Consider the following 24,068-nt stretch of genomic DNA (forward strand, 5'->3'; position numbering starts at 1 on the left):
AGTGGTGTGGTTCGAGAATTGGAATTGGTGATGCCAAATTTAGGAAAAAAGCAGAATTTGATTTTAGAGCAAATTTGGAGAAGCAAATGTACAGCTTCTTCAAAATAAAAGGTGTGATATGGATATTAAGACAAATTTTTTAAGTGTTTGTTTATTATATTTACCAACATAATACAATGAGAAAAAACCTATATGCCCACAGAGAGAAACAAATTATGACATAAGAATAGCAACCAGCAGGTAAAATCAATGGGGTCTATAAGTGCAATAAGGTTATCTTATAAACAACCTTGGTAAAATTGAGTAGCATCAAGTCTGCAAAGGTAAACTTCAATACCACCGAAACGTGCATTCCTGATCCCCTTTAGGGGCTATAAAAGAGGGATAGGATGGTTGTGTTGTCACCATTTTATGTTCTATGATTGTCACTTTTCACAGAGAAAACCAGAGAGGAGCTCAACCAATTACACGGTTCATCACTCCAAACAGACCAACACTGACAGCGATTGGTGGGCTTTTGCAATCCCTGCAAGGTGTGACATCTCAACCGTTTCATCCCTATTTTATTATTTCAACAAAAATGTTTAAATGTAAAAAAGAAACAAGGTATTCACATACATAAAGCATACATCCTATACATCTGTCAAACACATACAAAATTTCTAAAATGATTTATGGCTTCCAAATAGGAAAATGGCAAGTGACAACAAACCATATTATTAGTTTATTTTCTGTTAAACATATGTACATTTTGTGGAAATTTGGTGCATTATTTCATATTGAGGCAGACGGAAGTTTTGGTTGAAGAAGATATTGACCAATAGAGCACATTAGTAATTGCAGGTCTGGATGCAAGAAAATCAAAAAGAAGAAATAAATATGAATGGAAAAAAGATAAGGAAGAAACACAGAATAACCCGAGTCTGGGGCTTCAGTGTGTGAAGTTTTATCGGAATACAACAGGTCAATTGGTACAGCAGTTTTAAGGCCTTTGAGTCATTATGATCATTTCAGCGGGAAAACCTGAAAAATGCCGAACTCGGTCCTATTTAAGTATGTGATGCAAGCCAACGTTTAACTTGGCGGATCTATATATGCCAGCCAAATCCTTAATAGAAATCTAAGGTTATACTATTTTTAGTTGACAACAACGACACCTGTAGGAAATTGTAAATTGTGCCCGGTGCATTTAAAATAGGCAAACTTCTTGCAATAACGTTTACAACATCAAACGACTTTAGTCGTTCCATAGAGTCGTTCACACACGCGCGCACATACAAAGTGAATGTATCTATTCTAGACTCTGCGATATGTATGTAAATGCAGACATTTTCGATATCAGCCAGCTACAACACACCAACGTTGTTTGCCACGAAGGCTCACTAAGTACAGGTAGGCCTAGCTATCAGTATGTGTCATCGAGATATGTGTAGGCTATTATGTGATCCCAGCATGTTCTGTTCCTTGGGCTTCCCGTTGGCAAACTAAAGGTTACATGCACACCTAATTCATAAAGGCACAGTGTGCATTACAAAATCCACATTTGGCCTATTTCTCATAACTCAGGTAACAAGGCAGTTCTATGTGTTTTTCGTTTGTCAGTGCTACTGAATTGGTAAGGGCTTTCTTTTCAAGCAGGCAGACGTCAGCCTCCATAACTAACGTCATCTGGGTCTTTGGTGATGATGACGTGTAGCCTACATTTTTGCTGCAGCAGCTGGAACTTTCGGTTCGGTCTCGGTTTAAGCAATAAGCCTTTAGGTTTTAATGTGAATTCAAAGGACAGCAAGGCGATTCAACTATAATTTTTAAATCACAGATAAAATTTTTCTAGGATCGCCTTTGTCGGAACAACATAATGGAGACGCTCTATCACCAGACAAACAAGTATGTATTTTGCTAGCTAGGCTACACTAGACTACGTAGCTAGTCTAATCATTTAGACTCTAGAAGATCAGCCAAGTTTACGTTTTTGTATGAACGCGACAGTAGTCGTCAATATTATATGTTGCCATTTCACTAACGTTAGATAACCATTGAAGTGAATTGGTAGCTTGTTTGGTTGAATTTGCTCTGAAGATTGCGCTGAATAGTTAGCTAGTTAGTCGTTTTTTGACGTTCACCAAATATTTTTTCCCTACTTCCCTACTAGGTGTTGCTAGTTTTATTCGATGGAAATCCCAGTTGTAGTGCAGTTAATTTACTCATTCTGCGAGTGAACGATTAACTTTTAATTATCACATGACTCAGTAGATCTATCCTATGTGGAAAAAATAGCAAGAAATATGGCCATTTTATTTTGCCGTTTCGAAATTTAACTGGGATGTTAGTATTTATTTTCGGTTGCTAAATGGTGAGATATATCTAAATTGTCCATCACCAAATCCACCTGGCTGTGAAAGAACCATAATGTCGATCGCTTCCGCAATACTTTTTTAAAAACCGAAACCGTAACTATGTTGCGCATTTAGTTTATATGTTATCAGCATCCGGAACACAATGTTGGAGACTGTCCGCAATACGTTTTTCATTGATCTTGATTGTACCTGACTGATATAACTAATGTTAATCCGTCATTTTGCAGCAATAACCCTTTACTGCTTCCTCTCTGACAGACACATCCATGAGGTGCAGTCCAACATGGGTCGTCTTGAATCGACAGATAGAGAATCTGTCCACTGTGAGTTGAAGTGCATCGAAACTGATATCAATCCCTTCTGTATCCCCCTTTTTTAAGTCTGAAAATTGCTTACCCAAAATAAAATGGTAACTATTCTTGAACCCCTTTGACTACAGGCGTAATCCTGGTCTATTCTAAAAGGTAACCCTTGTGAGTTTGTTTTCAAAGAAGCTAAAAAAAAGTAGTTTGTTTTTTTTAACAGAAGTTAAAAAAATAGATCATTTTTTGAAAGGATGCAGGTGCTTGTGACACCCAATGGGGCCACAACCACAAGGCTGGACCAATCCTGGTTCAAATTTGATGACAATAACACCAAAAATGGAGAATTCTGCATTGTTTTTTCTAAGCTATGTCTTGTCATATTTCAAGAAAGGCCATTTGGAGACTCAAAAAGAACATGTGGTAACCAAATGATATTGTGGGTGTTTAGAGGTGTAAAATACTATATCTTGTATACCATATGCTTGTGGAATACATGCTGAAAATGGCTTGCTTTCCCCCTGCCTGTCCATTGATTGAAGTTTTCATCAAATTCCCCACTCTCATCAACATGTCAGACACACCCCACAATTTCACATGCCACAGTTATTATTCAAAATCAGGCCTACTCCTTATTTATATGCTTACAGAATAAGTATATTTTGAGAATGTATTTAGATGCTCACTGGTATAAAATAGGATCAAGTCATTGAAGTCCTCTGCTGTGGAGTCAAATCTGTTTTTACTTTCCTCCTCAGAAATATTCACTCAGGCAAGTTATTTTGTCCAAGGACTCCAAATTTTGAGTTTCCTGTTTAGACTTGGGCATTGCAAAATACATTTTTGTTGTTAAACAGTAACCTTTTTAGGCATCTTGCTGGCATGTAATGTTTTCAGCATGCGTGCAGAAAAACTTATGGTTTGTTTACGCTGGAGAAACAATGTGTCCTTTCATGCAAGCCTAACAAACTAGACACCATTAGAAATGTAATTTCATTGGCTAAAGTGCTTTTCAGCCATCACTACAATAGTCCAGCAATGGCTGCCAGTGTACTGGACTGAACGTATACTCTGCAGGTCATTGCTGGTGCAGGGTGGGTTCCATTGACTATACTGAGGGACTCCTCAGTACTCTTCAGAGAAGATGTAGGTGGGCTCATGTTGATTCAGATAGTCTATACTAACTGGAGATAAAAACATTCCGACGTACACAATACATTCTGCATGTATGTAATGGCAAAATGAAAACAATACTTTCGGCATGTATGTAATGGCAAAATGACAACAATGATAATTCCTCATTCCCTTTTCTCTGAGTTGGCATATTTTTGGGACTAAAAATGACTGGATTTTGTTAGTTGGATTCTTGTTGTGATAAAAAATACTGACTTTACTGTGATTTGTGTCGTCTGGATTTCCAAAACACACAGAAGGTGAGGACCCCCTAGCTTGTTTTGCCACCCCACATTACAAAATAAGGAACCATGTGTTTTAACACTTTCAAATGGTATATCGTTTGACCAGATTGAAAATTTCTAAATTTTCCAAAAAAGAAAAAAAAAAAAAAAAAAACTGAATGAAATTCAGAAATAAATGCAACTTAAGCTGTTAAGATTTATTTATATATATTTACATTATTGTATAATTTTAGAGTGCCTATTGACTCTTTGAAGTGTTCCGGACAACCGTTTAATTGGCGAGAACCAGGAAAGAGAGAAGTAGACCATAAATGTGCTAACTTTCTCTAGCACTACCAAAATGCCATCTGCCCTTCTTCCAGTGTTGTCGTGCTCTTCCTCGTTTACACCCATATCATTAGGGTTGAGAACATCGTGATTGTCTAGGATCGATTTGCACTGGTTTGCACTGCTCACGCATTCATGCGAGTTACACACAGAGTGTGACTCATCTAGTATGACTCATCTACTACAATTCATGCCTCAAGGACTGAAGGGGGTTTTGTCACTTTGCGGACAGTTTGATGTCACCTGTAACAAAAGGTTCAGTGAGTCTCGAACTGTTTTTCCCCTGTATCGCAAACATACGTTTGTGCCAAGCAATGCATGTGAAGGGCATTGTTCTCTTTAAATCTCTTAATTTCTCTAAATTCCTTTTTAGCTGAGGCACTACTGGTGCTTATGCCATAAATGACTGCAACTGAGCCATAGTCACTCAGTCAAATGCAGTTTTTAATGCTCACAGAAACTACAGCATTGTTCCAATTCAGAAAACCACGATTTTCAGTTTTTCCAGAGAAGGAAAGACTTTCAATTGCACAAAATGGACACAGTGAAGAAAAGTTTAGCCTGTGTTTCACACCAAGGTAGCCAATGAAAGTTTTCAAACCATTGTGATTGAATAATTAAATTTTTTTTTAAATTGCATCTTTTTAAGAGTAAAAACAATAGGGTTTCACCAACAGCAGTGCTTGAACCACCATATTGTTTATGTGAAATGGAGTCCCAATATTGTTCTTGTTACCAGTGCCTTCCAGTCAGGAGTGCAGCATCCCCACCCCTGCAGTAGACGGCAGGCAGAATATGCTTGTCTGATTTGTTCCTGCCCAGAGAGATTGCAGGCTCCTTCGGTGGTGAGAGATGTCCTGCTGAATGTTTACTGCCATCATACCTCCTTCCTCTCCGCTCAGCTCTCACTCCTGATTGGTTTCCGTGCTGGGTGGGCGAGCTCAGAGCCATTGTGGTGCCAGAGCAGGAAGACGGGGCGGGCAGGCGGTTGGGTGGGTTGGGTTGGGTTGGGTTTTGGGTTGCTGAGATAACGAGGAGGGCCAATCATCCTTGCATGACATCACCTTGCATGTCAGAAAGTGGCAGGATGTGGCATCTGATTCTCCAGCGAAGTCACGAGGGCGGGTGGGCCCAGCCCAAAGAAACTGAGATTAAGGTTTCCCACATGCTCTAAGCTGCTGCCCAAAATCAAGGGACTTCCTGTATTGGACTGATCTGAAAGGTCAGTCAAGGGGAGGAGCAGTGGCAAGAACTTCGTTAGTCAGGCTAAGAGTGCACAAAATGAAAAATTGAATTGAAAAATGAAATTTCAGCAGATCATGAAGACCATTACATTCAGATTATAGACCCTAACTTAAGAAGTAATGGATAATGAAAGTGATTTTGTGGGAACCCCTCTGCGTGATTGCTAACCCAAGCACTAGATCTCGGTGTAGCTTTATAGTTTTTAGCCACTAAATGCAGTGTCTTTGCAGTGCTGGAGAATGAACTGCAGGCTAGAATTGACCAGATCTTCAGCTGCTTGGAAAGACTGGAGATTCTAGCCAGTAAGGAGCCACCCAACCGCCGGCAGAATGCAAAACTGTGAGTATTTCAGCTTTTCCACACACTGGGAGGTTGTTCAGCTTCACATTCCATATACACCCCTGACTCTGATATATTTGATATATTGTGAAAAGTTGCACTTCTCGCCCCATGAAAGTAGAAAAAAAACAAAACACACAACTTGGAGTATGAACTTGGATCAGGAAAACCATAGTGCCTTGGGAGGAGGAGGCTTGTTCAAAAAATGACACTGCAAAATTGGTATAATCTGTTTCTAGAATCAGGTTATCCATTGGGTAAGGCTTTCCTTCTGGCATAAGAAACCCCACCGAGTCCTGAGATGGCCTCTTAGTTCTAAGAGAAGAGAATTACCATGTTTCTCAAAAAAATGTTGTTCGTGAAGGCACGTACATTGATCAATTTGATCACAACAGCAAAAAGAACAATTGGTTTAACTACTTCTTGAAATATACATTTTTTTAATGGGAAAAAAATCAGTCTGCATGATGTATTTAAGTGTTAAGGTCCAACTGCAAAACGGATATCCTGTGTCCATTTTGAATCTTTCCCAAATACAGTTTTTTTTTTCAAATCCTTTATTTAACCAGGGAGAGTCCATTGAGAATGTATCTCTCCCTTTCAAGAACGACCTGGGAGAAAATTGTTTAACTAAGGAGAGCAAGTCCTGTTGCCTTCTTAATTCAGCTGATCTCTCTTTTTTTATTCTGGCATTTAAGCATGTTTTAGATTTTCCCATCAGCTTGTTTGAAGTTGAACAAATCCCCTGTCATAACAACTTGATGAAACCAGGACTGGTATGCAGGGGCGCACTGATAGAAACATCTGGCGACAGTTCTTGACCTTGGGTTTTTGACAGTCCTCAGGTCTTCTGGGGTCTCGTTTCATTTCCGCTCCATTTCTCCAGGTGGCAGGTCTATGCAGGGGGGTAGGCCTTAGGTTGGGGGGTGGGCCTTAGATTTGGGGGTGAGCCTCAGGTTGGAGGGGCTCAGGTGCGGATGGGCCTTCAGCAGCGCCTCTAGGAACATTCACTTCGAGGCAGCGGAAGCAGACGTCTTGGATCGGTGCAACAGGTTGTTCGGCACCAGTCTGTGCATTTTGAATGGGGTTTTACTGGTTAAAATGGTGATCCTCTTTGTCCACAGACGGGTCGACCAGCTGAAGTATGATGTCCAGCACCTTCAGTCCGGCCTGCGCAACTTCCAGCACAGGCGTTACATGCGCGAGGCCCAGGACCGTGAGAGGGAGGAGCTGATGACCCGCACCTTCACTACTAACGTTAGTGCAGTCACGTGCTACCGACACGCCAGTGATTCATGACTTCTCTGGCAGGGTTTCAGATCCACTGAGCTGCCTAGCATAAGAGTTTGCAGGCCACTGGCTCCGATACGGTAGGGCTGGCCGTTATTGTGTCTGCAGTGTCTGGCTCACAGTCTACCCCCACCCCCATCCACCCCCACCCTACCCCCACCAGGATGCAGACACCTCTATCCCCATCGACGAAACTCTGCAGTTCAACTCCAGTCTTCACAGCGCGCACAAAGACATGGATAACCTGCTGGGCAGCGGAAGTAGCATCCTCGATGGCCTGAGAGACCAGCGGAACTCCCTCAAGGTGCGATTCTTCCCACGTCGTCAACAGCCCAAATGGTATCCCGAACCCATGGCGTGTCATCACTAGGGCCCCAGGGGACCAGTGCGCTGTGCCCAAGAGTTGCGCTGAGACGATGTTTCCACTAAAAGCCTTTCCTGTCCTTGCCTTGTTCTTCTGTTATCTGGGTGTGTTAGCTGGGCGGGGGGGCCAAGATTGTCCTACTTGTGAGAATTGGCAGAGAGAGGACAGGGAAAATCATGCTAGCCATTTGTCTAACCATAGTAACTAAGTGCCTCTGAGCTCAGAGGACTAAGGTTTACACCCAATTACAGATATATTCTGCTACCTGATTGACTTAATCTCCAGATTTACTGTCCTGTTACATGCACGTTGAAAGTGCAAGAGCAAGAATACTCAGTATACCGTAATAAAGGCTTAAGTGTATGAGCACTTATAGAGTTTCTTTTCAAAGCCATAGAGAGTGTGCAAGAGGGAGATGGAGCGTGCTAACTTATTAGCACATCCACAGGACATGAGCTTGATGTGTAAATATGCTGCGTGTTCAAACCGTGTTTGTTTGGAGTGTAAATCTTCCATGCTGGTACTTCCCCTCCTCGCAGAACACTCATAAGAAGATGCTGGACGTGGCCAACATGCTGGGTCTGTCGAACACGGTGATGCGCCTGATTGAGAAGAGAGCCTTCCAGGACAAGTTCATCATGATGGGCGGCATGCTGGTAACCTGCGTGGTCATGTTCCTCGTGGTCAGATATATCAACTGAGGGCTTCTGACCAGGCCCTTCAAAAACTTTTGTCGACACTGGTAGAGCAATGCGGGACAAATCCTTCAGTGAAGGTTTTGTTGCACTGTAACCTTATTAATTTTTTTCTTCCTTAATTTTCTGGAGCCATAAGAAGGGTTGCCAGGCTGCCTGAAGAGTCATTATGGGTAAGAACCTCCAGATAACCAGAGACATTGCACCCAGAGCCCTCATGAGGCACGCTGCATAGATAGAACCGCTGGAGACATGCGAGTTGATGGGGATAATAAGGAAACGAAAGGCCAAAACAGAAGAGCCTCTATAAAACAACGTTTTGGCATTTCCCTTCTGCTGTGATTAGGCAGGCAATAGTGGTGGCATTGTGACCCTGCCCACCCTGGCCTTCGGTGTGGTTTTCTCACAATTGTTCTGCCCTCAAATTCCATTTTATTGTTCTCCCAATATCTTTTCCTATCAGTTACAGTGTTCTACCAGTGAATATGTATTTTATGCACTTGACAAAATCACTTTTGACTACGAACCCGATGGCAGTCAAGTCATGTGACATTGTAAGAATATTTACGTCTGAGTTTTAAGAGCTATAAATTTGACTGGCATAATTTTTCGATCGGCCCTGTGAGTGTTCAGAACTGTGACGAGCATGCGGCTGGAGGGACATAGTGGACAAAACCGTGTGTTTTCTCATTCTAATATTTAGTTACTAAATATAAAACTAAATATTAGAATGCGAAAATACACGGTTTTGTCCACTATGTCCCTCCAGCCGCATGCTCGTCACAGTTCTGAATACTCACATTCTGAATGCCACCATTTTCTGACGAAACCCAAGATATATTTCGCATGCGGGACAATTTGTCGTCAGAGTGCTTCCCTGTGTTTACAAGAGCCTTCATTTCAATCCCCAGAATCTTGCATCAGTTTATAAACTGATGCAAGATTCTGGGGATTGAAATGAAGGCTCTTGTAAACACAGGGAAGCACTCTGACGACAAATTGTCCCGCATGCAAAATATATCTTGGGTTTTTAAAAGGTGGTAAATTGGCAATGAACTTGAAGTAAAATATTTAATTGCTGTGGCAGTTTATCAACTGATAGCAGTAGGACCAGTTAGGAAGTTGAACCATGTTTGAGTCTACGTAGTAGCGCGGGTGGGTGTGTGAATTGGCACAGCGCCACAGTGTGCGTTACAGCGGATGGTGGAGTCTGGAGCTCGTACACCATTTAAAAATCAGTGCTGCCAGCCTTCTGAATATGCTTCAATTTCCCTGAGGGCTCATTAAATATATTTCCATGTACAGTACTGTATTTAGTAATGTTTAATCCATTGTTTAATAATTCAGACGGAATGAGGGTTCTTATTACACATTTACAGATTTTGTCAATCAGTGGTTTTTCAAATGTGATTTTGCAAAAATGATTAAACTATCTGTGAATTTGACTAATGTAAATTTGAAAGTTAAAAAAAAATATTATGTCCAGCGTTTCAGGGCTCAGCATACTGTGATTGATTTATTGGAATGGTTTTGAAATACCAGAATTTGAACACCATACTGAATTTTGCTGTAAAACCGTGGCAGTTGTGGGGCCACATCAGACGTCTTCAACTAACCATCTTTGAATTGCAGCGATGGGATGGGATACCTTATAATTAAGAGCCCTTAATGGATGGCCCCTCACAGTGCATTTTCAAATAATTTTTTTAATCTAACGATTACTAATTAATAAGGCCTAAGTACTCTGGATACTTGCACCTCCAAATGATGAGACTGGGGTGACTCAGCGGATGTACCCTGACCCAAGGTCACTTGCCTCTGCGTGTAAACGGTAGTCCCCAGGTTGTGTTCTTGGATTTTTAGCCTGCATATGACGCACAGGGAATATTGAAGAATTCCTCCCCACAATCTTTTTGCGTGCGTGCACATCTTAGCCCACAGGAAATGAGAACTTGCTACAACATCAAAGGCTAGTTTTACAGAATCATCTCCTTTCAATGTCTGTAAAACTTTTATAACGGAGCATTTTTTTTTTTACACCCACCTCTCAACTTCACTCTCCATTTGCGTTTACTTTTGGCCATTATTGCGGTCCACGAGACCTGTGCTTGGAAATGGGTGACTCTGGAGCTTCCATTGATGTGAAACCTTCTCTTATATAGATCTACTCTGGAATGAATCCAATGCAACAGGTAGGTGACAAAATTAGTTTGATGGTAAAACCAAACAGCATTCCAAATGGAATTTTGTTCATTGATCTGAAGTTCAACAAAAAGCAGCTGCTACAACACTGCAGTGTCTGAGCCCTTTACACACAGCCTTACCTGGAAATGTTCCAGAACCTTATGGTTTAGGGGTCGTGTGCTGGAGTCGGCATTTCGGAAAAGTTTCTCCAGCAATTCGAAGGGTCAAGACTTATGCTGTGTGTCAACTTAACTAGTTCCCTATATAGTGGACTAACTAGGATGTTGGGCATTTGCTATAAATTGACACCCTTATAAGCCCACTATAGGGAACTAGTGGACCATTTGAGGTACAGGTCTAGTAACATTTCCAGAAATGCTGTGCTGAGATGTTAATGTGAGTAAAGCCGTAACATGGCAAAACAAAGCCGGATCAAGCACACACTACTCGTTTCACCAAGGCATCCATCCAGCTACACCGTTTCTTACTACTGCTAAAATAAATGGTGCGCACGCAGTACACAAAATAAATGATAGCCTACTTTACTGACCAGCTATGCAGTGCATGCTGTCACTCACACATTCATGGCAACTGTAATTACACAAATGCACATGAAGGTAAAAATGCGGCAAGACGTTAGCGGATATTTTTCTCCGTCGTTAGCAAGCTACTTAACACATGTAAGCAGTCTTAAAAATAGTTTTAAAATTATTCCTCACTGACCATGTTCAAAGTTGTTCCTGGCAGCATCTGTGAATGCTATTAACCCGGAAAAGTATCAGTTAGTATCACGCTTGGTTGCGTGAGCCATTAGATTACCGTTACAGTTAATATGGCAATGTTTTGTGTTCTGTGCTAACTTGGCTAGACTACACCCAGTCAATTTGTTGATTGCGGTAATCCCTCATTTATCCAAATGTTGGGACCATAGGTAGGATACATATGGTAAAGAACTGAAGCAGCCAAACGTTTGCCAGAACGGCATTAAGACCTGAGCACTTTAGAATGTGCATGTTGTGCGAATTTACTGAACGTGGAACCTTACAAAGCCACTAGACAAATCCCAAGATTCCATAAATCTTTATTATAAAGAATTTTTTGACATGTTCAATAAAACAGGATGTTGTTATAGTCTACCACTGTTCTCATGGTATTCTGGGCAACTGTACATATTTAATCAGGGAACTTAGAAGCCTTGAGTGCATGGAAGGTCCGATTTGGTGCTGGTCCAAAGAAGCAAAACATTTGCCCCGCAAAGAACCACAAGTCTGGTGAATCTTTCTGCCCTGGCATCGGAGCTGGAGTCTGCTTACAGTGCAGCATTTTCCTGCTCCTAAGTCCACGTGTGATAAGAGCTCATGATCATCTCGGACTGGGGTGGAATCTGAATTTGGTTCTCTGGATGCTTATGCCGTTTTCTCTCAGACTCTGGTCTCAGTACAGGTTTGAATTGGGTACATCACTGAAGGCACAATCCTTTGGATAAGCTCAGCTGTCAGTTATAGTTGCCTGGGGCAACAACAACAGACTTGTAGATCACAGCACACTATTCACCAACGCACCAATCTTGTTTAAAAACAAAAAAAAAAAACCACCACTGTCATTTACAGAATACATATGAAAAAGGTATTTTTTGTACAATTCAGGGTAAATTCTAAAAATACATGGGTTTTGATAAAATATACATGCTTAGCATTTGCTTGTGTTCAGTGTTTTAATCTCATCCCACTGCACCTTTGTATATTTCCAGGAACTACAAACCCTTAAACTGTACAAGCCAGTCAAACTACAGCAACCCTATTTACAGTGAGCGAGATTACAGTGTAGAACAGATGTGACCTCCATTCAAAGAGTGGTCTGGAAAATAAAATTATGAAATAAAATTATTGCAGTATATTACAATCATAATGGTTACATGCTACAACAGCAGCATCTAAATGCAAATTTCAGTGCAATTCCTTGAAATACTCCATGAAGACTAGGAGCATAACCTTTGACCATTCTTTATTCTGCAGTTCAATAAACTGGACAAAGACATGAGGGTTTCTGTGTATGTTCAGGAAAGGAAGAACAAGTTTGCCAAGCTGTACGGTAACATTTACAAATAAAATGCTTTGCTTTTGAATGTGACTGAATGAGCCCCTGTTGGTGAATCAACATTAATGGGGTGTGTCCATGCTCATTCATGTCTAAAGAATTTACACACACCCTGGGCTAATCATTATTCATAGCTTATGTTATCAATTCATGTCATTAGAATTTTGAAGACGCAGAGTACATAATATGCATCACTTCATTTAAATCTTGTACCATATCTGGAAATGTCCTTTTCTTGTTGATAAATTACAAAATGGACCAAATGAAGTTGACCAGGCTTGTATAACAGAATTGAGCTGCGCCAAAATTAAGGTAGATGTCAGTAACAAAGGCAGACTATTTACGCCTCGCAAATATTTCCATACTTTTGGACAGAGGTTGATCTTTCAAAGTCCCAGCCACTCCTACTTTGTGAAGTGAACACAGACTCAATTTATGGCTTCAACCACTGCATCTCTTTGGCTATAGGAAAGAGATCAAACAATACCGTTTATAGTATTAACGACAGTAGAAAAAAAAAAAATCCCACAGGTTTTCCTGGCCTCCCTTGATACTGCAAACGTTTCTGAGATCCAGATTTCAGGCCCTGTCCCAGAATTTGGAAAGTGCCTAAAGGAGGATTCTCACTCTTTTCAGGGGTCAGCAAAGAACCCATTTTGGACAAAATTACAGCCACAGCAGCTGACCACTCCCCACTTGATGTTCACAACACTGCCATCTCAACTCTGCAGCTCCCTCAAACATCCCATCTGTGATTTCTCTGGACTGAAGCCTGACTACTTCAGACACTGGGCATGTCTGCTGCACTGCCTTCTGGGTAGACAGTGGCCCCTGCAGCTCTGGTTGGATGTTTTCAGAGTGGGAGGAGACAGGGGCGAATGTGGCTCATGCCGCAGGAGGCCAGCAAGCTCTCCCTGAGACACCCCCCAGATGCTGGCTGGCCTCAGGAGCCGTGGTTGGGGGGGTGCTGGAGGTCCTGTCCCGAGAAAATGGGGTGCAGCAGGGGGTGCAAGTGCAGAGCGGCGGCGGCAGCGGCGGCATTGGGCCGGGGCGCAAAGAGAGTGGGGTAGAGGGCAGCGTGCGGGACGTGGTGCAGGGCCAGCGGGGTGTGGTGGAGGGCGGAGGCAGGGATGATGTGGATGGGCTGTCCAGAGAGGAAGGCGGTGTGGTGAGCGGGAATGAGCGAGTGGCCCAGGGAGTGGCCCAGCGAGTGGCCCAGCGGCGAAAGGGAGATGGGGGTGAGGTGGTGCTGGGGGATGTGGTGCACCTGGGCCAGCTGGTGAGCGTGCGGGTGCTGCGCGTGGGGGTGGATGCCGATGGCGGCCGCGGTGGCGGCGTGGTGCTGCAGGAGGGCGTGCTGCACGGTGGTGATGGAGGTGGCGGAAGGGGAGGCGGTCGGCTGCTGGATGTGGATTTGCTGCAGGGTGGGAGGGGGCGGTGCCGGAGCGAGGTTGGCGGGGAGCGCCGCCGCGGCTGCGGCCGCCGCGGACGGGAAGCTCTTGACCTGCTTGGCCAGCAGCTGCTGCTGGATGTGCTGCTGGGCGGCCTGCTGAAGCTTGCTGTACTTCTCCATCTCCTCCGGGGTGAAGGTGATGGGCTGGCTCTCCAGGGGAGCCAGGGAGGAGTCGTCGTCCTCCTCCATGCCCATGTCCTCCTCCTCCAAGCCCGGGTGCGGGTACCCGGGGTAGGGGTGCATGGGGTGCTGCTGGGGCACGTGGTGCTGCATGTCGGGCAGGAGGGACTCCAGCACGGGGTTGGGTACCTCTTGCCCGGGCTCGGCGGGGTACGGTTGCACCAGCATGCCGGGGTCCCGCTCGAACAGCCGTGGCTCCGGCAGCGCCTGCGTCTCCGGGGCGGGGAGCTGCACCGCGTTCTGCGCCGCCGCCGCCGCCACCACCGCCTTCTGCGCGGCATCCTCAATCTGCTGCTGCGGCGGCTGGGGAGGGGGCGGCGGGGGCGGGAACTCCCGGATGGGCTCCACGAGGATCACCTCGGCCCCGGACTCCGCGCCCTTTCCCGCGGCCTCCTTTTCCACCTCCTCCGGCCTCCGCAGGGAGAGCAGCGGGGACTTCTTGCCCATCGGATGCTTCCCAAACAGGGGCAGCATCGCTTTGTTCCCCAAGGTAGGGGGCAGCTTGGGCCCGAAGTATCCCTGCGGGGGGTCCTTCAGCTTGATGCCCGGCTTGGCTCCCGGCGCGGCCTCGTCCGGACCCTTGCGGGACTGCACCTTCTCCAGCAGTTGCCTGGCGGTCAGGGAGTTCCGCTCCCCCGCGCCCCCCGAAGCGGCCTTCCCCGGCCCGCCGCCCCTGTGCAGGGAGGACGAGGAGTTGCTGTTGCGGGACGGGTCCTTGCGGGCGGGGCCGCGGGAGGAGGAGCGGGGCGACTGGGAGCGGTAGATGCGGGAGCGGCTGAAGTCGCGGCGGTGGCCCGAGCCGGCGCGGCGGCGGGCGGAGGAGCCCTTGGCGGAGCTGGAGGAGCGGCTGGCCGAGCTGTGGCTGCGGCTGTAGCTGCTGCGCCTCCAGGAGCGCGGCGTGCCGCTGCTGCTGGAGCTGCGGGAGCTGCTGCGCCGGTGACGCCGACGCCTGCTCCGCCGCCCGCGGCTCCGCGACCGACTGGAGTCCGCCTCCGAGGAGGAGGAGGTGTAGCGACGGCGGCGGCCGCCGTGGCGACGGCTCCCGCTGCGCCGGCCGTAGTCCGAGCCGGAGGAGTGCTTCGAGCGGCGGCGCCCGCTGTCGCTGTAGTCACTGTAGCTGTCGGAGTAGCTGCGGCTGCGGCGGCTGTAGCGGCTGCTGCCCGCCGAGGAGCGCTCCGAGCTGCTGGAGTAGGACTGGCTGTGCGAGGAGGGGCCGCGCCCCTGGCGACGGGAGGACCGGCTGCGGGAGCGCTCAGAGTCCTCCTCCTCGCTGTAGTGCCTGTGCTGCTGCCGGGGCGTGGAGTTTCGGTGGGAGCGGTGGGAGGAGCCCCCGTCCTCGCTCTCGCTGCTGGCCTGCCTGCTGCCCCGCCCGCTCCCACTGCTCGAGCGTTTCTGGGCGGAGGTGGAGGCAGCGGTGCTGGATGCTGTGGCGCTGGGGTCAGGCTTGTGCCGCTTGGCACTGCAGTGTCCTTCCGCCGAGCCGGATTTCGGGGGGCCTTTCCCTCCTCCTCCTCCTCCTTCCCTCTCCTTCGACTCTGGCTTTTGGGGTTCATCCTTCTGCCGCTTCCTCTTCCCTGAAGCAGACCCATCCGCAGCTCCTGAAGCCCCAGCCCCTGCTCCCGAATCGTCCTCCTCCTCTCCTCCCTTGTCGTCGGGTGCTTGGGTCTTACTTTTCTTTCGCTTGTGCTTTTTCTTCTTCTTTGATTTTTCTCCCGGGGCCTCGGTCTCTGCCTCTCCCTCAGCTGCCTCTTTCTCCTTCCTCTTCGAGTGCTTGCCGGACTTCTTATGCTTCTTTTTCTTCTTCTTCTTCTTTTTCTTGCTGCTGCTTTTCTGTGGGGTCTTCTCCTCATCCTTTCCCTCGGTGCTCCCATCCTTCACTGTGGGGTTCTCTTTGCTGTCTGCGCTGGGCCCCGGAACCTCCGCCTCACTCGCCCCTTGGGCGAGCTCTTGCTTGACCCCTTCCGGACCAGCCCCTTCGGACTTGGCCGGTTTGGCGTTGGGATCCGCGGGGCGGGGAGCCCTCCCAGCACGGGCCCCTCTGTTTCGGGAGAGCTTGAAGTCGAAGTAAAGGGGATTGCAGCTGTAGGAGAGCGAGGGCTGAGCTTGCGTGAACTCCAGCAGCTCAGTGGGCCACTGAAGCGTGGTGCTTTCGTCTTTACTCAGTACAGGGAAGAAGGGGCTAGCAGGGAGGCGGGGGCCTGTGTGGGGCTCCCCGGCCTTCCGGCTGCAGTCTTCTGAAGTAGCCGCGGGCGGCGCAGCGGGGGGTTGCTCGGCCGCTGGCTCCGTCTTCACTCCAGCCGAGGAGGTCGCGGGCTCCACGGCTTCCGTTCCATCAGCCTTATCGGGCTCCTTCTCAGTCTTGGCCTCCCCGGCGTCGGCCTTCTTGCCTGCTGGGTCGGCCGTGGTAGCCACAGCCGTCCCTTCGCCCTCGTTGTCGCTGCTCTGGTTCGACGCCTTCATGAAAACAAGGAACTGGAATTTGGGCTTGACCCGGCAGTGGGCTGGGGGCATGTAGTGATAGTACTGAGGCTCCTGCCCAGAGAAGCCTTCATCCTTCTTCATCATCATCTTCAGCTTAGAGAGCGTGGAGGCCAGAGAGCTGCCCTCGTCAGGCGGCTGCGGCTCCTCCTCGACGGGGTTCTCTGTGCTGGCTGCTCTGGGGGTCCCCGTGGCCGCCGCCGCCTCCTCTTCTTCTTGGCCCTCCTCTGCCTGGGCCTCCTCGCCATGATCGGCAAACACAGCGGCTGCCGTCTCCAGCTTGACCGGAGCCTTCTTGGCCAAGGAGAAGGACACGCTGACCTTGGGCATGAGGGAAACGGTGGGGGAGGGGGAGGAGCTGTTCCGGGTTACAGCGGAGCCGACTGCTGACGATTGCTTAGGTGACGATGGAGCGTTGGACAGGGCGTTGTCCTCCTGCGGAGACCCCTCTGCCACGCAGTCTGAGACGGGCACTCCCTCTGGGTTTTGGGCGCCCTCCTCGTTGCTCTCCCCGTCAACTGCCACAGTGGTGGGCTTAAACATGGGGCCGCTACCAAGTGCACTGCAAAACAAGTTCAGGAACAACACGCCTTTCACACAGCTGTCAGGACAGTTTTTTTTTTAAAACTCTTAAACACAAACTCAAAAAACAGAATTAAGAACATCTCTTGTCTGATTCCATTTGAAAGTGCTCACTTCTTGCCATTTATGTTTAAAGACGGATGCCCATATTTTTGGCATCAAACTATGTGGTTTCAAGGGTCGTTGATTTGTCTGAAAAATTATATCAGGTGGTAGGTGCTTGCAAGACCAGTTATCGAGGCTCTAAAGCACACAAGAAGCTACATGACAACATGTAAATTTCAGCACGCATGCACAAATTACCACTCTGAAAACTAATGGACTACCAAAACACTGATATCAGGACTACAACTATAGTGGTCACAAAGCCGTATGTTTGTATGTAGCATCTGAAGTTCTGTGGGTGCCCCTGTGTTACAGGAACCCCCTTTGGCCTGCAGAGCGCACTGTTTCCTCACCAGTCCTGCTGCTTCCTCTGCTCCGCCAGCTCGTGCAGCCGCCGCAGCATCTTCTCCTGCTTCCTCTCATCCCTGCGCGAGCGGGATGACACGTTCCTCGCGAACTCTCGCTGCTTCAGCTCCTTCAGCCTCTGCAACGCAGCACGGGGCAGGCGAGGGGGCGGGCGGTTGCCGCAGGGATTAGGCGGGGGGGGGAGAGAAAACAAACAAAACAGCCTCAGACTATTCTCAAAGCAAGCAGTCCTATCCGGTAAGTTACCGAGGCAACAACTGCCAGAAGACTGCCCAGACAGGCTACTGAAATCTGCCGAAAACCTCTCCATACTAAAACGGCGATGACACAGCACAGCACGTGTACACCAAAAATCAGATGGGAACGAGGCTGATTGCGATTCTCGTAGACAATTGGCTGAAATAGTAATGTGGGCTCCCATTCCTCTTCAAAATGCGGTAATTTAAGCTGGTCCGATAGCGGGAAGGCGGTGTGATGATTATCAACAAGAAAGGACAAGTCTGTCAGCACAAGCACCGAACCCCACAGCACCCCCTCCTGGGCCCCCGAAGCCACTGCGCTTTTACCATCGCACCACCAAAGAGGGTTCGGACGCAGGGCCTTACCTGCGTCCCCGCTGCGCCCGCACCCTCTTTGCTTCGGCGCTTTCGGAGAAGAGGGTTATCGGGTTTGTCCACTGGTGTCTATGTGTGTGCGCGCGTGCGTATCGTTGGGTAGCGATAAATAGCCATGGACAAGCAGCGTGTTATGAGGAAACAGCCACATTACGACTACTGCACTCACTGTTACCATGTGTGCACTCTACTGCGGACTGCAGGGCAGGAGTGAGGGGAGGGGGGGCTGTAAGGGGGATTAGTAATGGAGAGACGGGGCAGCTATAAGGTTAGCCTGTGCCAACAACAAAGGAAACACCTGAAAGAAGGAAGAAAATAAAGAGAAAACAAAGCAGTATCCTGTCTTCCAGAGGGTCACTGAACCAATTTGGTAATTTTCAAGCCTGCTTCTATGTTAGATACCTCTTGATCATGAAGTCCACTTAAGTGTTTTGAAGCGGTTTTGAAACAGCATAGATCGACAGACACGGACCGATAACGCAAAGGGCTTGGTTTAACATGGTTTAAGATACTGACCCGCTACAGACAGGACATTGCCTTGGGAGTGAGAGATACACCATGACAAGAGGAGTGAAAGAAGAGGAGGAGGAGGGAGAAAGAAGGGACACTCGCTCACAACATGATGTGGAGCTGAGGGGGCAGCAGCCAGTAGGACAGCGAGTAGAGAGACTCACGCGGGAAGTCTGGATGCCCACTTATACAGAGGGGTTTGCTGGCAATACATCGGCTGAAAAATGTTAAACAATTGCAGAACAAAAAACGAAAAAAGGAGAAATAAACAGAAAGATGTAACAACTCCTGAAATAAGTACTCTTCCTTTTTCAAAGAATAAGGGAAGGGGTGGGGATCAAGCATTACATGGCAAGCAGTCTCTACCAATGAGGATTCAGCACAGGACTGAATGGGTGGGGCAGGGAGAGCGTGGTGAAGAGGACGCCAAAATGATCAGCTACGCTACTGCTACGTTCTCCAGCACTTCTGGATGGACCTCGTTTTCACACCTGTGTGGGGTGTGACATCATAATGTGCACTGTGCCTTTGTATTCTGAGGAGTGGAAAATCAAGGTGTTGGCTGAACTGGGTGAAGCTGTATGTGAGTTCTAATGAACTATGACCGTGAATGGAAAGGATGAATACAATGCTCACCTTATGCAAGTGTGGTAAACATCTAGAAAAAAAATATAAAATGCTAAATGCAAATTAACAGTATGGCACAGTGTTCACCTTTCTTTGTCATTCTGAAGAGTTAGTACTGGTTCTTGGGTACAAAGATCCATGAAGACCATTTTCTCATAGACATAACTGGGAGAAGCAGACCCAGTAATCAGCATGCATGCATTCGTATTTCACATTTCTAACAAATCTGTAAACCTCATTGCTGTAGGCCACATTCTATCAGTGTTTTACTTACAACAGAAAGAATTACATGAACAATTGTGCTGAGCACACACATATGAATAATTTATAAATTCACATATCACAGAGCTGGGTATGATCTAAAGTGGTCCAATGTATTCTGCAGATTTGGTAATATCTCATGCAACTCATTAAGCAGAAGTGTGTGTGTGTGTGTGTGTTTTTTAAAGGTGTGAGGGAAAAGCCAAATGCAAAACAAAGAGCCAACCAGCAGAGGTCAGACACACTCAGGTGCAACTCCAGCAATATACACTGTGTAACACATTAACTAATATAGCATATTATAGTTAATGCATTAGACACTGGTAAATGACTGAGAAAGAAACATACAAACATGATTATATCTAAGTGCTCATGAAATTGGCATCGCTCACTCTGCTTCTAACTACTGGCAATCATTCTCAGAGTTAACACAAAGCAAAGAGAAACAGGTCAGCGAAGAGGGTTAACATGTCTAGAAAAATTTCATTCCAGATCAATTAAAGCTGTGTGCAGTGGCAGTTTCTGTATGTTTGTATCCTAGAGGCTTTGAGCGAGAAACTAGGTCCCATTGAAAAGTGTATCACATAATATATCGAGTGGGTCCAGTCTTATCCAAATAGGGCTGGTGAGGGTGCAGGCATCGGGTTTTGCCCAGAACTATGAAACCCCATTCAACTAATCAGCTAACCATGGTCTTCACTCAAGACCTTGATAAGTATAATCAAGGTCTAAAATTAAAATCTTCACCCACACCAGCTCTTCTTGAATATTATCGGACGCCACTGTAATATATTAACACTGCGCATAATTATTATTAGTATTTTTTAAATGACTGGATGCAATTATGCTGCCTGATTCTGCCTATAGTGACCTTGAATGACAAATCCAGCATCCGACTGACCAAAATCAAAGTCCAGATCTTAACCCAATTGAAATAACGTGGAAGAACCTTAAGCAAGCAGGTCATGCAAGATAACCCACAAATACCACCTAGAGCAGTTCGACATGGAGGAATACCTCCATGATGACGTGCGGACTGATCGAGTTACAGAAAGTCTGAAGTCACTGCTGCTAAAGGGGTGCCATCCATTACTGAATTTAAAGATTCACATACTCAACAAAGAAAATGCATGTTGTATCAATTTGTTCTGATAAGAAATTAAAAAGCAACCATTTTTGCGTGTAATTTGTTTAATCAAGTTAATTTTAACTGTGATTAGGACACAGTACTGCATAATAAAAACTAACCAAGGAGCTGTACTCGATCTGAAAATGTTTTAGAAATATAGGAAAACTGACACCTTCTACCCTCACAGAATTTGTTTTGGGAAACCCTAGAATCCCGTGTTTTAGCAATGTCCACAGAGAGGAAATGATGTATTCAGGAGAGTTATTGCTCAGTGCAGATGACCTAGTTTTCAGATGGTTTCCAAAACATTTTTATGCTTAAAAGGGTCCCCACATATTCAGATCAAAGCCACACCTTTTTCATGTGGGTGTTTGTACAGCAAATGGAATGTCCTTTCAGTTTGGTTTCATTTTGTGTGAAATCACTGCCTTTTTATTTTTTTTACTACAGTCTAACTAGTGTGCTTAAGATTTGTTGGGTGCAAAGCTAGTTGTAAAATATAGTATAGATGAACTAAAAAGGAGACGAGTCAAAATTATGTTTCTGATGTACATGCTAAATATATACTTGTATTATAATAATGTACATTTTTACTGGTTCATCAGAGATAAATGAGGCTTCTCCTCATTAGAAGTTTCAACTTATGCTTCATAGTTTATTTCCTAGGTTTTCAAAAGCCCCTCTATCTTTATAAAAAACCTTTTTTCCCCATATATAACCCCTTTTAACTTGGATATAGATCCCCAGGATGCCTTTGAGCCTGGGTGGGGGTCCCTGGATCAAAGCCAGTTGAAAACCCCTGGTTTATTTAAAAGTTCATCAGTACAAAAAAAGGTCATACATGAAACTACAGTCATCTTATGGTTACAAGTGCACTTGGCAAATATAAGCTTATAAGGTTTATAAGCTGCATGGACCAGTCGGAATCACCTCACTGATCAAAATAGCTAACGGAAAGTTTTGCATTATTTGCTAGAAGACCAGACATGTTTGTGTCCAATGAAAACATTTCTGAGTCAACGTTTCTCTTTTGTAAAAACTTTTTAAAAAATGGTCTATTTAAGGTAAATGTGTACTGTGAATGTGTGATATGTTCAGAGACAGCTTTAGGACATTAAGTCTGGAGATGAAGTTCAGTGGGGGGGGGGGGAAGCAGGAGGCCATGTTATTAGCAAGCACGATCAGTAACCATGGGGCCTTCTGCGTGGCGAGGGCCAGCAGGGCGAGTGGCCTACCTGCTTGTGAGCGTGGTCATAGGAGTTGATGTGATTGTCAAACTCCTGGTGCTTCTGGTACTGTTTGTCGCACAGCTCGCAGTAGAAGTTGGCCCTCAAGTCCTCCAGAGCTTTGGCGATGGCCTTCTCTTTCTCGGCATAATCCTACACACACAGACACACACACACACACACAGAACTTGCACTTTAGATTAAACTTAAAACCTCATATAAAATTTATGAAAACTTAAAATAGCATTCTCTGAGTATTGTCCTGTTAAGTGTGGGAGACATATTACACAATTTGCAGGGCAACTTAAATTCTTTATCAGGCAGCTGGATGACCGATGCTCAGTCTTCTTGGGGTGTTCAATGACGTGTTTTGTGAAATTTCCGCCCCTCATCCAACTACATTCTAATTCAGCGCACTACTAAAAAGACCCGTGCAGAAACAAGGAGGCAAACACCATTATCATGCACCGGGATCCTCCACAGACCGCTCTCCTCCTACCCCACTCTGTGCAAGTCGACTGGAGCGACCATCACGGTATAGAGACTGACACAATTCACTTCAAACGGTGGCCGAGTGCCACAGAGTTCAATTAACCGGATGGGATGTGGCGTCATTCGCTGAGTTACCGTGATGGAAAATCCCCCAGTGTGACAGCGGGGACACACTGTGCTCACGCTGCCATCTGAACAGTACGTGAAGAACCCGACGCGCTCCCAGCTTGGGGAGAAAATGACTGATCTGTGGCATCGTTTGTATTCGGCCGGTCGGACCGGGTCTGTTTTGGGCCCCACATCTGCAATTCAACAAAACAACTGCGCCCAAATGAAAAACTGTGAGAGCTTGTGACAGCAAGTCTTTGTGTAACGTTCACGAACGTCACTAAGTGCACGAACATCTTCTGCGGGAGATGACATCACTGCTTGGAGCATCAGTTAGTACGCGATTAGGTCCTTTGTCTGTGATCGTGACTGACTGGGCTAACTGTATCTCTGGTGATGCATTGCTGCAGCAGACCCTCCCCATTACATTACAATCGTTTTCATTTTATTTTTATTATTATATCCTAGGTTTGACAAATACGGAGGTGAAAGTCTTTTTAGTGATATTCAAAAAACAGGTGTTGGTATCCATTTCTGGTGCCATTTCTGTCAGGCCAAATAAAATAAGCATGGCTGAGCTTCAACAGACAAGATATTGATATTGTCCCTAGATTTGTACGCAAAAAAATCACACTAGTCAACCATGTGTATACTAGCAGTAGCCAAAACCTCTTTGGGAAACTATTTTAATGCCACAGCAAAGCAGTGTGGACAAACACGGTAGGGAAATAGAGGAAATTGAGCGGGCGAACAAAACTGCAAAACACAACATTCCAATTAAAAGTGGAGAAAGACCAAAGCTGTGGCCAGAATAAAAAATAATAATAAAACATATGCGGCTCCATCAGCAGAAGACTGGAGGAGAAGCAAAGGGAATTATCTGAAGTTAATATAAACTCTGCAGCCACCCTTAGAGATATTCAAATCTGGCTCTCGATTTCGGTGCCACTTTAAAATACAATGCCTAAGCAGCCAATTTAAAGGGGAATTATACTTTAAAACCCATATGGGCTTTATTTCTAATTTTCTTCTAATGAATGTGTCGACCTTCATTTTTCGATTAGTTATTTTGTTTTGTTAATATTTTACGATGTTTTGTAGCTTACTTTTACAAATTCAGGAAGTAGACCTAGGCAGCATATCATTGCGCGACTTGAACACTACGCTTTTCTTCGAAGAAGAAGAAAACATCGGAAACCATACTACCATGTGAACTTGCGCTAAAAAACAAATAGGTCCTTGTTTCTAACGTTAGACATTTAAAACAAAATAACAAATCGAAGAATGAAGGTCGACACATTCCTTAGAAGGACAATATA

General features: G+C 45.9%; 2 protein-coding genes across 8 annotated transcripts in view; one reads left to right on the plus strand and one right to left on the minus strand.

Moving 5' to 3' along the window:
* The first annotated feature begins 1,673 nt into the window (after positions 1 to 1,673).
* gosr2 (golgi SNAP receptor complex member 2) lies at positions 1,674 to 9,840 on the plus strand. The gene is made up of 6 exons (XM_064321643.1): positions 1,674 to 1,887; positions 2,616 to 2,680; positions 5,880 to 5,988; positions 7,113 to 7,245; positions 7,442 to 7,582; positions 8,182 to 9,840. Exons 1-6 carry the CDS (start codon positions 1,859 to 1,861, stop codon positions 8,341 to 8,343), a joined length of 639 nt encoding a protein of 212 aa, XP_064177713.1. The 5' UTR covers positions 1,674 to 1,858; the 3' UTR covers positions 8,344 to 9,840.
* A 1,746-nt stretch (positions 9,841 to 11,586) lies between these two features.
* The window catches only part of gpatch8 (G patch domain containing 8), a 59,080-nt gene continuing 46,598 nt past the window's right edge, over positions 11,587 to 24,068 (minus strand). For 4 of the 7 annotated variants that reach the window (XM_064321614.1, XM_064321617.1, XM_064321616.1 and 1 more), the window contains 3 exons: positions 22,159 to 22,302; positions 17,770 to 17,900; positions 11,587 to 17,291 (listed from right to left, as the gene is read on the minus strand). In XM_064321614.1, coding sequence (XP_064177684.1) covers positions 13,562 to 17,291; positions 17,770 to 17,900; positions 22,159 to 22,302 — 4,005 coding nt within the window. In that variant the 3' untranslated portion in view covers positions 11,587 to 13,561. The other 3 variants (XM_064321618.1, XM_064321621.1, XM_064321620.1) reach the window with 3 other exon arrangements.

Source organism: Anguilla rostrata, chromosome 2, assembly GCF_018555375.3.
Source record: "Anguilla rostrata isolate EN2019 chromosome 2, ASM1855537v3, whole genome shotgun sequence".
NCBI lineage: Eukaryota > Metazoa > Chordata > Actinopteri > Anguilliformes > Anguillidae > Anguilla > Anguilla rostrata.

Coding starts and splice junctions, on each gene's coding strand:
- gosr2 (XM_064321643.1), top strand. CDS start 1,859: ATGGAGACGCTCTATCACCAGACAAACAA. Junction 1,888..2,615: donor CTCTATCACCAGACAAACAA/GTATGTATTTTG, acceptor CCTCTCTGACAG/ACACATCCATGAGGTGCAGT. Junction 2,681..5,879: donor AGATAGAGAATCTGTCCACT/GTGAGTTGAAGT, acceptor GTGTCTTTGCAG/TGCTGGAGAATGAACTGCAG.